Source organism: Lynx canadensis, chromosome A2, assembly GCF_007474595.2.
Source record: "Lynx canadensis isolate LIC74 chromosome A2, mLynCan4.pri.v2, whole genome shotgun sequence".
Lineage (NCBI taxonomy): Eukaryota > Metazoa > Chordata > Mammalia > Carnivora > Felidae > Lynx > Lynx canadensis.
The window spans coordinates 148,809,546-148,824,359 of record NC_044304.2 but is presented as its reverse complement, the minus strand read 5'-3'; the positions used below and the strand labels follow the sequence as shown (position 1 = coordinate 148,824,359).

The following is a 14,814-nucleotide window of genomic DNA, read 5'->3' as shown; positions in this document are numbered from 1 at the left end:
CTATCAAAACGGTCTCAGTTTTACATGTCTCTACCTCACAGACACAGTTTCAGAATAGGCTTGGCTGAACTAGCAGTTTTCTTTTCAAACAGGACAGAGACCCCTATTTAATCTTCAGGGTTATCTAATGCCTACTTTTAAAGGCAGAGATAAGTCCTGCCACTTATTAATAACAATCTTCATGTAAAAAGAAGTTACTATTTGAGGAGTGCTGACTAATTCTCCATCTGTGCAATGAAAAGAACGGGAAAAACCATTAGCAACATAGAAAGACACGGAGCACAAGTAAGAACACTGAGCTGGGCCCCAGCTCTGGCGACTCTCCTCCTGTGTCACTTCCCTGTCAAGTTGGCCCCTTGTGCTCGGTTTCTGAACTCTCAGTACACAAGCGCAAATGAACTTTTAATTCTAACAGAGGGCAAACTAATGACTAAAATTAGAAAACAGACCCAGGCCTTCTTCCTTTTAATTAAAGTATCAGGGTCATTTTTTCCACAGCCTTTCCCAGGATAACCTCCTCGGTTGCAGGTGCTGGGAATGCTGGAAGCCACTTGCACAAGAGTGAAACTAGATCACGATCTCACACCATACACAAACATCAACTCTAAATGGGTTAAAGACCTGAACGTAGACCTGAAACCATAAAACTCTTAGGAAAAAACAGAGGTAAGCGCTTTGACATCAATCAGCCTTGGCAACGATTTTTTGGATCTGACACCACAAGCAAAGGCAGCAAAAGTGAAAACATACAAGTGGGACTACATCAAATTAAAAAGTTTCAGCACGGCAAAGGAAACCCCCAGCAAAATGAGAAGCTGCCTACAGGATGGAACAAAATATGTGTAAATGACACATCTGATAAAGAGTTAATATCTAAGATTTTGGGGCGCCTGGGTGGCTTAGTCAGTTGAGCATTTGACCCTTGATATCAGCTCAGGTTGTGATCTCGCCTCGCGGTCATGAGATCAAGCCCTATGTTGGGCTCTGCAGTCAGGCTTCCTGGGATTCTCTCTCCCTCTCTCTCTCTGCCCTTCCCCCACTCATTCTCTCTCTCTCCTTCCCTCCCTCTGCTTCTGCCTCCTCTCCCCTTGCTTACTCTCCCTCTGTAAGATAAAAAAAATTCAAATAAGGGGCGCCTGGGTGGCTCAGTCGGTTGAGCGTCCGACTTCAGCTCAGGTCACGATCTCGCGGTCCGTGGGTTCGAGCCCCGCATTGGGCTCTGGGCTGATGGCTCAGAGCCTGGAGCCTGCTTCCGATTCTGTGTCTCCCTCTCTCCCTGCCCCTCCCCCGTTCATGCTCTGTCTCTCTCTGTCTCAAAAATAAAAACGTTAAAAAAAATTTTTTTCTTAAATAAATAAATAAAAATTCAAATAAATAAATAAAAATAAGCAGAGAGCTAAATATTAAGACATTTTTCCAAAGAAGACATATAAATGACCAAAAGGTACATAAAATGGTGCTCAACATTACTCATCACCAGGGAAACGCAAATCAAAACCACAATGAGATACCACACCTCACACCTGTCAGAAGGGCCTTTAACAAATGACAACAAGAAAACAAAAACAAAAAAATATGAAAAATAGTATGAGAAATAGTATGAGGGCTTCTCAACAATTTAAAAATACAACTACCACATGATCGAGCAATTCCACATCCGAGTATCTATCCCAAAGGAAATGAAAACAGGATCTCAAAAAGATGTCTGAGCTCTCATCCTCACTGCAGTGCTGCTCACAACAGCTAAGACAGGACAACTTCAGTGTCCATCAATGGATGAACGGATAAAGAAGATGCAGTGTGTGTGTGTGTGTGTGTGTGTGTGTGTGTGTGCACATTCAACAGAATATGTTTTTGTGATGAGAAAGAGGGACATCCTGTCATTTGTGACAACCCTCATAATACTTGAGGGTACTATGATAAGTGAAATAAATCCAACAAACACAAATACTGTACATTCTCACATACGTGAAATCTAAAAAAGCCAAACTCAAAGAAACAGACTGGAATGGTATCTGCCAGGGGCTAGGGGTAGAGAAAATGGGGTGACGGTCAAATAGTATAAACTTCCAGCTCCAAGATGAGTTAAGTTCTGGGTAGCTAATGTATAGAAGGTGACTGTAGTTAATGCCATATTATACACATGAAAATAGCCAAGGGTGGATCTTAAGCTCTGACCACAAAAAGGAAAATGGTATTTAATTGATGTGATACAGCTGTTAGCTAATGCTACAGTGGTAGTCATTTTGCAACATATGAGGGTGTCCTTATATATTGTTCTACATCTTAAATGTATGCCATGTTGTAGGTCAACTACACCTCACTAAAGCTAGGGGGAAAACACCTCTCCCCCATTCCGAAATAATATTCATCAGAGTGGAACAATAGAAAAAGTATCCATAAATCCGCTTCTCAGCGATACCTGAAGATGTTAGGTGTGTATTTTTAGTACAAGAATGTGCAAGGTCTCTAGGGGAGTTACTCAGGTATCTAAGTCATCTGTTTAATTCTCACGCGAGCTAATTAAGACCCATTTACTCTGTGGCTGCTGATCATACTTCCTAACGTGTCCAGCTATCTCTGAGAGGCCTGTCATTGATCACCACGGGGGGTCGGGGGGGGAGAATGGATACGTCAGTGCAAATACCACCTTTCTCCGGTGGAAAAACAAAATCAGCCCAGGAAGGGGTCAGGAGCATCATCTTTATGTAAGACTGAAGGCAAACTTGCACAATGAAAAGACAGTGCTTCCACTCCTCTTTCTACCACCACCAACTGCTGAGTTATTTGAGCGTTCCCATTTCCTTGGGCAAATCTGGGATTAATAATAATGTCCCTACCTGTGATGACGCCAATAGTGAGGCTCACTCAGGTGAGATACTGGATGACAAACTGCTTTGCAAAGCATAAATACCACCAAACTACCAACCGGTGTGATATCTGTAATGTTATAAAGAGTGTTCTCAAACTTTGGCATGCATGAGAATTACCTAAGGCAAGACTCCTGTGGGCCCTGCACCCAGAGATTCCAATTTAATCACCCCTCCCTTTCTAACTTTCAAATGGCATTGGTGACACTGATCTTTCGGTATGCAGTGTGGGGATTTTTTTTTAAATAATTCACAGCCTCTTATTTAAAAATCACCTTTTTGGCAACTTTTTCTTATTCATTAAACTTCTTGGGCATTTAATATGTGCTCAGCCCTATATCAGGCTTCAAACACAAAGTTAAGCACCCTTTTACAAAAATCACAATCCGATGTGATTAGAGACCATGATAATGGAATGGGCCAGGAGTTAGAAGAGCCCATAAGGTGTGACATCCCAAGGGATACCACCGTCAACATCAGCAAGGAAAGACTGTCATTTGACACAAGTTTTTTGTCCGTGTGTTTCCTCAACGAAAGACCTAATGTCAGTTTGAATGTGGAATACCTTCCATCGAACACCAAGTGCACAGAAAATAAGACCTAAGGCAGCTCCCACTATCTGCCACATAGAGGAGTGGTCCTGACGCAGCGTGATGGCTATCACCTAAATGTTATCGATATCCTATGAAACAGATTTTACCCGTCATCCCTACAACTGGCATGATCCCTAATTTGACCCTGCAAACCCTGCAAAACAAGAGAAATCAAAAGCAGCGTTTGTTTTTATTACCCTGACAAATATAAAGATTTAAACGATGTGACATTAAGCCCTGTCCCATTTATCCAAACATGTTTACAAGAGAGTAATGAACATTACTAACTCACCTGATATGTTATGAAGCTATTACCAATTTATTTATTAAGTCTTACTAGAACCTACAGAGGTTTGGAACCAGTACCATGATCCGTGGTAATAAAGTTTATGTTTTAGTTAACAATTGGTATATTAAGTCCCACATGTAAAGAATTAACTCCTTTCATCTGTTCTAAAAATATTGCAATAAAGCTGCAGGGGATATATTCTAGTCGAAGAATAGTGGGATTTCTTCTGTATGTCACTAGTTCATCCTATCTATCCATCCTTCAGTGTTTAACAGTTGAGTATATTTAAAGCATGTTCTCACTGATATGTGTAATCAAAAGGAGAGATTTAATCAAATGATACCATAATCACTGAAGTTAAATTTACTTGCTTCCCGCTTGCTTTGATTCGAATTAACTACTCATCTAAATTACATCAAGGCCCTCCCTGATTCCAAGCATGTCCAGGTGCTACGTGTGGTGCCCGGGAATGGCCTCAAGCAGCCACAAGGACAAATGCCTGACCTTGCTGCAACGCTGCTCCAAATGACTTTTCGGTCGAATACAATGACCAATCCCACATAATCCTACATTTCAGATACTTAGGAGAACTACTAATAGAGAAATAAAAAATGAAAGGCAATGCTACTTCTTTAAAAAAGAGAAACATATGCCTGACTCTAGCCACAGATCTGAATGAACCATGAGAAGTGTTACATTTGTCTTTTCATAAACACTGCATTTGAACGACAAAACTAATCTTGGGGACTGAGCCTTTAGACTTCCTTATAGACAGAATTACCGTGTAAGGATGCCCTATTGTATCAGTATGCCCTCATTCCAAGTTCTGACCTCTGAGTTTTAAAAATATTCTTAAAGCTTATTTTTTTTTAGCTTTTAGAGCAGTAATTCAATGATTTATGCAAACCTCCCAGGCTTCACTGACTGACAAACCAGGGGGGGAAAAAATAGTTTTAGGAAATGAGGCAAATACCAACCTTGAAAAAAAAACATGACTATAAAGTAAATGATTCAGTGTTAGAATTATTCTGCAAGCATTCAGCTCACACTCACAATCAATTACATGGCAAATACATAGAAGACACAAATGAAAGGGGGCATACAGCCCATTATAATACAGTTCATTAGTGTTATATCCGCTTAAAAGTGGTGTGGCCACTCCTTCAGATTCCAGATGTATCAAAGACATAAATATTAAAAATGAGACTACATAAATACCAGAAAAAAGTTGAGAAATTTTACTTATACTCTAAGAGTGGGGAATATCTAAGTTTAACACAAAACTCAGAAGGTTTGAAAGAAAACACTGATAAATACAGCCTCACTGAAACAAAAACTGTAATATATAATGCCTACATGGCCAGATATCATAAACAAAGTCAAAAGAGAAAAAGTGAGGGGAAATTATAAATCTCAAGGAACTAGTTTTCTTAAAAAATAAAGAGTTCCCACAAGTCAGTAATAATAATAATAATAATAAATACCAGAAAAGTAGATAGTTCGCTGAAAAAGAATAAACATTATTTGAACTCTGTATTATTGAAAATTACAAATTTTAAAAAGGAAAAAGAACAGGAAAATAAACCACCCTGTATCTAGAACACTACTTCAGGAAATATCATTTACAGTTAATAATATATTATCTGTATCTCCACCCACTCTCAATTCAGATTATTTTGAAGTAATATATTCAGATACAACCCAGGTATCATAACAAAAAATTTTTTTACACAAATGTCAAGTTCAACCTCACTCATATTAACAACAACAACAAAAAAAATGCAAATCAAAACCACCTTGGAAATACCATTTCACCTATCAGCTTGGCAAAGATAAAAAAAATGTTTGAGGGGCACCTGGGTGGCTCGGTCGGTTAAGCGTCCGACTTTGGCTCAGGTCATGATCTCACGGTCCGTGAGTTCGAGCCCCGCGTCGGGCTCTGTGCTGACAGCTCAGAGCCTGGAGCCTGTTTCAGATTCTGTGTCTCCCTCTCTCTCTGCCCCTCCCCTATTCATGCTCTGTCTCTCTCTGTCTCAAAAATAAATAAACGTTAAAAAAAAAATTTTTTTTTTTTAAATGTTTGATAATACAATCTGTTGGCAAGGGACTATAGAAACTCTCAAACATTGCACGACATGAAAACTTGGTATTAAGAAAAGCACACTGGCAATAATTATCAAAATCGTATCAACCACAGAGGTCAGCACAAACTCTGAAAATGCTCTATGGAGAATCTAGCTGCTTTCCTTCTCCCATCTTCTATATGGATGCCAAGCTAACTGCACCACTGGAAGCACAACTGATAGGTGCTATCAGTGAAAAGAGCTTGAAAACAACTATTATAAAACACAGGAGCTGCGTCACTTTATCTAAAACCACACAAGAAATACCTCAGTGCCCACTTAGCCAGACCAGGTCAGGTGTCCGTGGTTATACACTCTCAGGGCACGCTCTATTCTTCCTCTACAGCACTTCATTCACACAGTTTGTAATAATATACTTACTGAACAGTTCTTTGATTAATGCCTTTACTTCCCTCTAGACTTTAAATTCTATAAGGACAGGGACTATGTCTTATTTGTTTGGCATTTTATCCCAGTGTCTGGTCCATGGTACATACTCAGTACACGTGGAATTCACGCTTTCGTTCAACAAATATTCGACAGGTATTACATTTTTCCATACTGATACCCCCAGTAGGCATTTTCATTTTTAATGATTTTTTTTCTGATGAAAATAACTTTAGTACTTTAATTCTTAAATAACGAATTTATTTCTTACTAGACTTCCTAACAGTTACAAAATAGAGGGGGGGGAGATCTACAACCTTATTATCCAAACACAACTACTTTTAGCGTTAAAGCAGATTTCTTTCCCATGTCTTCCACAAACCTTTCTTTCCTATCACAGTGAGCACAGAATATGCAATGTTCTCTTTAGCTCTCTTTAGATCAGACACTGAAGCTCCCTTCATTCGTAACCAAGATGGAGGAACACGGCAAAAGGACCTTCCAAAAGGAAAAAAGGTCTCCATAACCCGCCACGGCTTCCACGGACTCAATCCCTCCTGCCCTCTCCAAGACCAGCAGGTTTACCAAAGTGGAGCAGCCCTCCATCGCCTCTTGCACGATCGGCTGCCTCCATATTGAAAAAAGGACCATTTTCGGGGCGCCTGGGTGGCGCAGTCGGTTAAGCGTCCGACTTCAGCCAGGTCACGATCTCGCGGTCCGTGAGTTTGAGCCCCGCGTCGGGCTCTGGGCTGATGGCTCAGAGCCTGGAACCTGTTTCCCATTCTGTGTCTCCCTCTCTCTCTGGCCCTCCCCCGTTCATGCTCTGTCTCTCTCTCTGTCCCAAAAATAAATAAACGTTGAAAAAAAAAATTAAAAAAAAAAAAGAAAAAGAAAAAGGACCATTTTCAAATAGATGGAAGAGCTGCCTCACGCACGCCAATCACTGTCTTTTCCCACATCTTTCTTTCCTCCGTCATCTTTTTTTATTTTTTTTTAATTTTTTAACATTTATTTGTTTTTGAGAGACAGAGAGAGACAGAGCATGAGCGGGGGAGGGACAGAGAGAGAGAAGGAGACACAGAATCCAAAGCAGGCTGCAGGCTCTGAGCAAGCTGTCAGCACACAGCCTGACACGGGGCTCGAACCCACAAACTGTGAGATCATGACCTGAGCCGAAGTCAGGTGCTCAAGCGACTGAGCCACCCAGGCGCCCCTCTTTCCTCCATTGTCTTAACGTTGCACCTCTGAGAGGATTTTATTTCTTTTAGCTCTTCCTCATGCTTTTCCTATTTGTTAATTATTAAAGAACTTCTTCCTTTGGGGTGCCTGGGTGGCGCAGTCGGTTAAGCGTCCGACTTCAGCCAGGTCACGATCTCGCGGTCCGTGAGTTCGAGCCCCGCGTCAGGCTCTGGGCTGATGGCTCCGAGCCTGGAGCCTGTTTCCGATTCTGTGTCTCCCTCTCTCTCTGCCCCTCCCCCGTTCATGCTCTGTCTCTCTCTGTCCCAAAAATAAATAAACGTTGAAAAAAAAATTTTTTTTAAAGAACTTCTTCCAGCTTCTTAGGCTCAAAAATGATATGAAAGGCTCATGAGCTAGATTTGAGGAAAGAATCAACAATTAGGCAGCAGGAGATGGAAGAAATCGGTAAGGTGCTGCGCAGACTGGAGACCACATTCAGCATCTGAAACTGAAGACCCCGGCTGCCTTTCTGAGGAAATTATGGGTAGCGAGAGCTTCCGGGAGATTAGCAAAAAGCACGTGTTGCCCTAATGTTTATATCGAGTTGGCAACAAGACCATCTGAATATTTTTCTTCAAAAGTAAGTAGAGGTTTATGGACACCAGACAGATTACGAATGAATGAAAGGAGTATCTCTCCTACACACAGACAACAGATCGTCGGGAGCGGGGGGGTCGGGAAACAAGTGGGTCACCGAAGTGATTTTTACAAACTGGCTGAGGGAGTATCCTGGCTCTCTCTGCAGGAAGTGAAACATGACCATTCAGTAGCCTGGTTCCTTCTACTTTTCCAGAAGAATAGCACACCATATAAATTCTCTTTCCATAAAGACAAATGAAAACAGGCCTGCAATGCATCACAACCAGAATATATTTAGTAAGATGATGCTGAACAATGAGACTTTTAAGAAAAGTTACAGTAATGGTGTCTTGCCTCACGGCAGCATTTATATGCTTATGATCTGAAAGAGGTTATTTCACGGGGGGGGGGGGGGGGGGGGGGAAAGAACGTGCATAGTGGGGAAAAAGGATTTGTGGCTCTTTTTGCCTACACCCCAACTTTAAGAAAAACAGATTCTGGTAATTTAGCGAAAGATGCCCTGGATGGTAAATAATATGAAGCTTTGCGACTTGACTTCTTTCTAAGATAAATGCCACTAACACATCCCAGTACAGTTTAATGAACACAAAGTACCATGCAGGCTGCAAGGGATAATCTGACAACATCCCTTCTAAAATTTTCAGCCTCTGGAAGTAACAGTGCCAATCACTTTTGAATGACGTTCCCAAGGTCACTAATTGGTGAGTTTTAAAGCATTTGAAAGCACAGAGCCCTCACAGACTAGCATGAAACTATCAGTCGTTTGGAATCCCAGCCCAAGACTTTCATCTTTCATCTCCAAGAGGAGTGCTTCACCCCAAATGTTTGCTTTCTCTGTATTATTCTATCTCACCATAGTTTCAGCCCAGTTTTTCAGATCTGGTCATTTATAAAATGGGATCATGTGATACACCAGAAACCAGAGCAAGCAGCTGGTTTACTTTCCAGTGTCAAATATACCCTACCCACAACAGCCTCTAAATACGGACGACAACAAAACTTAAAGAGGGTGGGGGGGAGACCCTGCTGCTGACTCATTCCTCACAGGGAAACAGTTATTATTTCCTGGGGCAGTATGCTGAATTTCCACTTCCATAGCTGTAATTTCTACTTGTGAATTCTGGAACGGGCTTAGGAATGGAAGAGGAAGAGGTCAAAATCCTATGAAAGACACATTGCTTTTAAGGGTACTGTAATGAGATTTGCAGAAAAGTTATTGATCCGTGCCCTTTCGTTTCATTTTCAATATACCCGATAGTCATGTTATTTCCCTATGAAAGTTCAGGGTATTCATCTAGGGACTTGCAGCAACAGGGCAAATAGCAAGCCAGACCAGAATTCTGGAGTGTTCATTAGTAAGGAGGCAAAAGGTCTTCACGGAAATCCAGGCACAGGGCATAGAAAGAAGAAAAGCAAAGTTCAATTGAGAACCATTGCCCAGCCTCTCTGGATCACAGGGTGAATCAAAGAACACGGAAGTCGAGGAAGGAGGCAAGAATAAACAAACGCGTGCATTCACATATATGTATGCATGTGATAGTCCTTGCTGGCGCTACTTGACTAAACTCTAATCATAAGATCTCACCTAGACCAAGCAACCCTCTAAGACAGGGATTCTTTTCTTCAGATTACAGAGCTGGCATTCAAAGTCAGGTCTGCCTGACTCCAAAGCGCATGCTCATCAAAACAGGTGCTGGGAAAGGGTCTACGGCAGGAGATGGGTTAAGGATGGTTTCTTCACCAATTGCACTTCCAAATGAAGTTTAAAAGGCAATTAATTTTTGAAGACATTTAAGGCATAATCAAAATCAATGTGATTTCGGTATAAAAGAATATAGAAAATGTATATAGGTAACATTAATTTTTCCCCAAAATTTAAAGTCTGGAGAATTCCATACTAAGTAAGCTATTATTTCTCCTTACATTTGTTACCTGCTTTTTAAAAAAAATATATTAAAGCCCTAAGTACACACAGTAGAATTTCCTTAACAACAGGTCCACGATATTATGAGCCCTTCTACACACAGTCTGGCACCTCCCAGGGACTTACGTTATTGGAGAAACTGAGAAGACATGCTTCACTCTGCCCTCTGCTCTCACCGGAATCATAGTTTCTATTTTTTGAAACTGATGTGCCTATTGGCAAATAGCACCACACATTAAAGAAAGCATAGGACAGAAGAAAGACCATAGACCTGCCTTCAATTCCAAAGCCAGCCACTTGTTCTGTGTCCTTGAGCTAATAACTAGTTTCTGAGCCCCAGTTGTCGTGAGAATTAAATGAGATGATATAAATTGGCTTGAATACTGCTTAGTACTTAATATTCAATAATTGGTACTTTTTTTTCATTTGAGTATTAACAATATGCTTTTTTTTAACGTTTATTTCTGAGAGAGAGAGAGAGAGAGAGAAGGGGAGGGGCAGAGAGAGAAGGAGACACAGATTTCGAAGCAGGCTCCAGGATCTGAGCTGTCAGCACAGAGTCAGACGCGGGGCTTGAACTCACAAACAAGATCATGACCTGAGCTGAATTCAGATGCTTAACTGACTGAGCCACTCAGGTACCCCAATATACGTTTTTTTAAGCTTATTTATTTAAGCAGGGGAGGGGCAGAGAGACAGACAGACAGAGAGAGAGACTCCCAAGCTGGCCCCAAGATGTCAGCGTGGAGTCCGACGTGGGGCTCAAACTCAAAAAACCGTGAGATCATGACCTGAGACAAAACCAAGAGTCAGCTCTTGGTACCCCTGTAGTTAAGAAGTTTTAAAGCATATTGTTCAGGAGCACCTAGGTGGTAGTCAGGTAAGCATCCAACTCTTGCTTTCAGCTCAAGTCATGATCTCATGGTTGTGAGATCGAGCCCTGTGTCAGGCTCCAAGCTGGGTGTGGAACCTGCTTAAGATTCTCTCTCTGTCTCTCTCTCTGTCTCTCTCTCTCTGTCTCCCTCTCCGTCCCTCCCCAGCCACCACGTATGCATTCTTGCTCTTAAAAACTAGACAAGGGGCGCCTGGGTGGCGCAGTCGGTTAAGCGTCCGACTTCAGCCAGGTCACGATCTCGCGGTCCGTGAGTTCGAGCCCCGCGTCAGGCTCTGGGCTGATGGCTCCGAGCCTGGAGCCTGTTTCCGATTCTGTGTCTCCCTCTCTCTCTGCCCCTCCCCTGTTCATGCTCTGTTTCTCTCTGTCCCAAAAATAAATAAACGTTGAAAAAAAAAAAAAATTTATAAAAAAAAAAAAAAAAACTAGACAAAAAAACCCTTCTTAATTACATCAGAACCAGCTGAATCATGCCTACTCAAGCTCTCTCACCAATCTGAGTTTGTATGGGCTCTAACAGCCCAAGTTCAGGAAATAACACTAACAGGAGTTAGGCACCAATCCCCCATCCTAGTAAACGTACAATACACAGAGTTCTCAAAAACGCTATTTACCTTGGCTGGTTCTCCACAGTGAGGTTCTCTCCTCTCTGATAGCTACTGTCTGCGACCTGGGTCGTAGACCGCTTCACAATTTGCTGTAGCTCCTGCTCCAAGCGTTCTTTGATTGCCTTAACGGTCTCTGGGATCTTCTTCAGTTTGGCCAGCCCCTTGATGAGGATGCCCATAAAAAGGGTGCTGTTCTCCTCTGGATCCAACTCCAAATCCTCCTTGATGTCCTGCAGGTTTATCTCCTTGACTGTAAAAAAAAAAAAAAAATCCATTACAAGATTCAAAAACAGAATGGGCTAACTAAACGGGATCACTGCTCTGATTACTCCCTTAACGGAATCAGAGAAGATTTCTTCAACTAAATTAATAATTAAATCATTTTTACATAATAACTAAGAATCACAAAATAACAGTTATATTCCTCAAATCATACCCATCAGTTAAAATAAGAGGTAGAAACCATTAAAAACAAGCAAATCTCCACAGAAAGTTTTCCACAGACTGCCCCATCCACAGTCAGTCAGTTCATGACACTGATAAAGCATTCACTGTTTATAAAACGCCATACTCTGGGGCGCATGGGTGGCTCAGTTGGTTAAGCATCCGACTTCGACTCAGGTCACGATCTTGCACTTTGTGAGTTCGAGCCCCGCATAGGGCTCAGTGCTGACAGCTCAGAACCTGGAGCCTGCTTCGAATTCTGTGTCTCCCTCTCTCTGCTCCTCCCTTGATCACACTCCCTCCCTCCCTCCCTCTCTCTCTCAAAAATAAATAAATGTTAAAAAAAGAAAAATTTAATAAATTAATTAAATAATAAAGCACCATGCTCGGTGTGCAGGAGAATTCTAAAGAAGCAGACCATAGTCTCAAAGCTCTCACTTAATAGAAAAGATAAGTAACTTGATAAGAAGAGATTACAAGTTAATGTAGAAAGGTAAAGAAGTTAAATAAGATGAAGAAAAATAAAGGAAGAACAATACGTATCAGTGACACAAGACTCTGAGGAAAAGAGTACTAAGTAAGGAGTTTTCATAAATACAAAAGAACCACCTTCTATTTTTCTTTAAACATGGGTCTACCATAACACTCTCTGCTGTAAACAGTTCTTGCTAATCCGTGCTAGTTTTCAGAAGTAATTTTCTACATCCAAAGTCTCTGTAGATCGGCAGAGGACAGCTTCCATGGAAACCACGTGGTTTGGGATTGGAAGAGGACAGCCCAGTGCAGTGCTTCTTACCCCCAGGGAGGAGCTGGCAGGAACAAGGGATGAGGCTCTGAGACCTCTATTAGCCACTGATAACCACTGATAACCAGGCCTTCCCTTCAAACTAACACAGATACACACGAAACTTCTCACAGGATGCCAGGGGGTTCACAACTACCAAAGAACCACAGGTTAAAAAACCTCTCGCCCAAAAATAATTCTCTCCTATTAAAAATGGTTGGGTTAAGAGAGAATAAAGCAAAAGTGAGTGCAAGCCTGAAGCTGGACCCCAATAGTGAAAGTTTTCCCCATCCTTCCCTCTCCTTTATTCTTCAAAACGAGTGGCAAGTTTTTAAAACATGGGATATCCTGAAAGAATGCATGCATTCTTCTCCAGTAGATTCAATCTCAACTACACTACGGGTCCCACTCCAAGTTGTTCAGCACCGCTGGAATATACTGGAATCTATTTATTGGGGAAGAATAAAAATATCCCAGCCTATGGAGTAAATCCTTATACCCACTGCCCAAAGCCCCCAAAAATCCCTGCTTCAGATGAATGCAGTCTCTTCTCCTCAATCCTTTTTCTTTTTGTTCCCAACTCATAAAATGCACTTAAACATGAACCAGAAGCATTTAATGATGTGCATGATATAATTACTTGAACAAGCTTGCTCTTCACTGAAGACATCCTCTCAATATTTATCCATGATGCTGAAACCATGTGGAAAAAGAGAACCACATAAGGAAAGACCAAATTCCTATGATTTTCTCTGCAACATAGAGGACATCTGATGATACGGTATTTAATTTAAATAATTTTAATACTAGTTAAAGCAGGAGTAGAACCAAAGTGGCTTAACCCTCTGAAGATGACAATTCTAATGGCAAATCAAAAACAACAACAACAACAACAAAGGGGGGGGGCATTGATATTTCCAAATGTGACATCCCAAGAAAAGACATTTTAGTTACTGGTTTTGCTTTATACATTAAGAACTAGACACCTCAGGCCACAGAATCACTGCATCCTGCAAAACCAATCCCAGCAGCAAGAAGAGAGAAATACTTAGCAGCCAAGGAGCCATCTAAATTCAGCATGTTAGAGAGGGAAAATGAAACACAACTATAAGCGGGGCTTCAGGCGAGGGGACAAAAGTAATAGAAATTTAGCTGGGAGAAAATGATCTTCACAAAAGGGCACCTATGAGTCACAAAAGACACAAGCAAGGGGCCATCTGAATGTGGCAACCACCTGCGGCAAAAGCGATTGGCAAGGAGATAAATGTAGTTTAAATCAATAAGCCCCTAGATTATGTGGCAGATAGCTACTTATATGTGCGCTAATATGATAGATGGCCTATTAAAAAATAACAAATAAGCAAGGTCTGAATAATAAAATGCCACAGCCCCAAATGACACATTTGTGTAGAACCTTACCTTTCTGTTTGTCTCCTGAAATCTCCTAGAGCATAAACACTGAATGGATCCAATATTAATTAATTTATATGATCTATTTCACTTACATCAGCTGAAAATTAAAAGGCAATTTAAAAGGATAATATAATCAACCGTGAAGACTAGTCCAATAATCACAAAAGCCCTGTGAGGTCAGAGAGAATTATTGGTGCTTTGTGGAAAAAGGCTTGTACAAAAATAAAGTAGCTGAAATTCAGCAAGGGCCTCACACCACAATTAGAACAAAATGTACATATTTCTAAACTACCAAATGCTACCAAACCATTCCCTTGTATCTACAGTGATAGAATACGTACTCACCATGTAGGTTTGAGAACACTTTATAATTAGAAACACTTGACTCTCTTACCTAGTTCTCTTTGATTTTTTGCTCTGAGGATACTTACCAAGTGAGGATTTCTTGAACCCGGTTTTAAAGACCTTTACTGGCAGGACAGTGTTAAATATTAAGACTTTCACATCCTTTAACCCATTATTTCTACCAAAATCCTACTGGTCCCAATTGGTCTCTATTACACGCATAGATGGGGAAGGAAGGAAAGAGATATGGATGTGTAGATATACATGCCTAAGTGCATAGAAACCGTGTCTGTGGTTTGAGGC

General features: G+C 41.1%; 1 protein-coding gene across 2 annotated transcripts in view; it reads right to left on the bottom strand.

The window, feature by feature from the left end:
• The window catches only part of EXOC4 (exocyst complex component 4), a 754,543-nt gene that overhangs the window by 662,058 nt on the left and 77,671 nt on the right, over nt 1-14,814 (bottom strand). For both annotated transcript variants that reach the window (XM_030308464.1, XM_030308465.1), the window contains exon 6: nt 11,532-11,775. In XM_030308464.1, the coding sequence (XP_030164324.1) occupies nt 11,532-11,775 (244 nt within the window). The remainder of the gene's footprint in view (nt 1-11,531; nt 11,776-14,814) is intronic.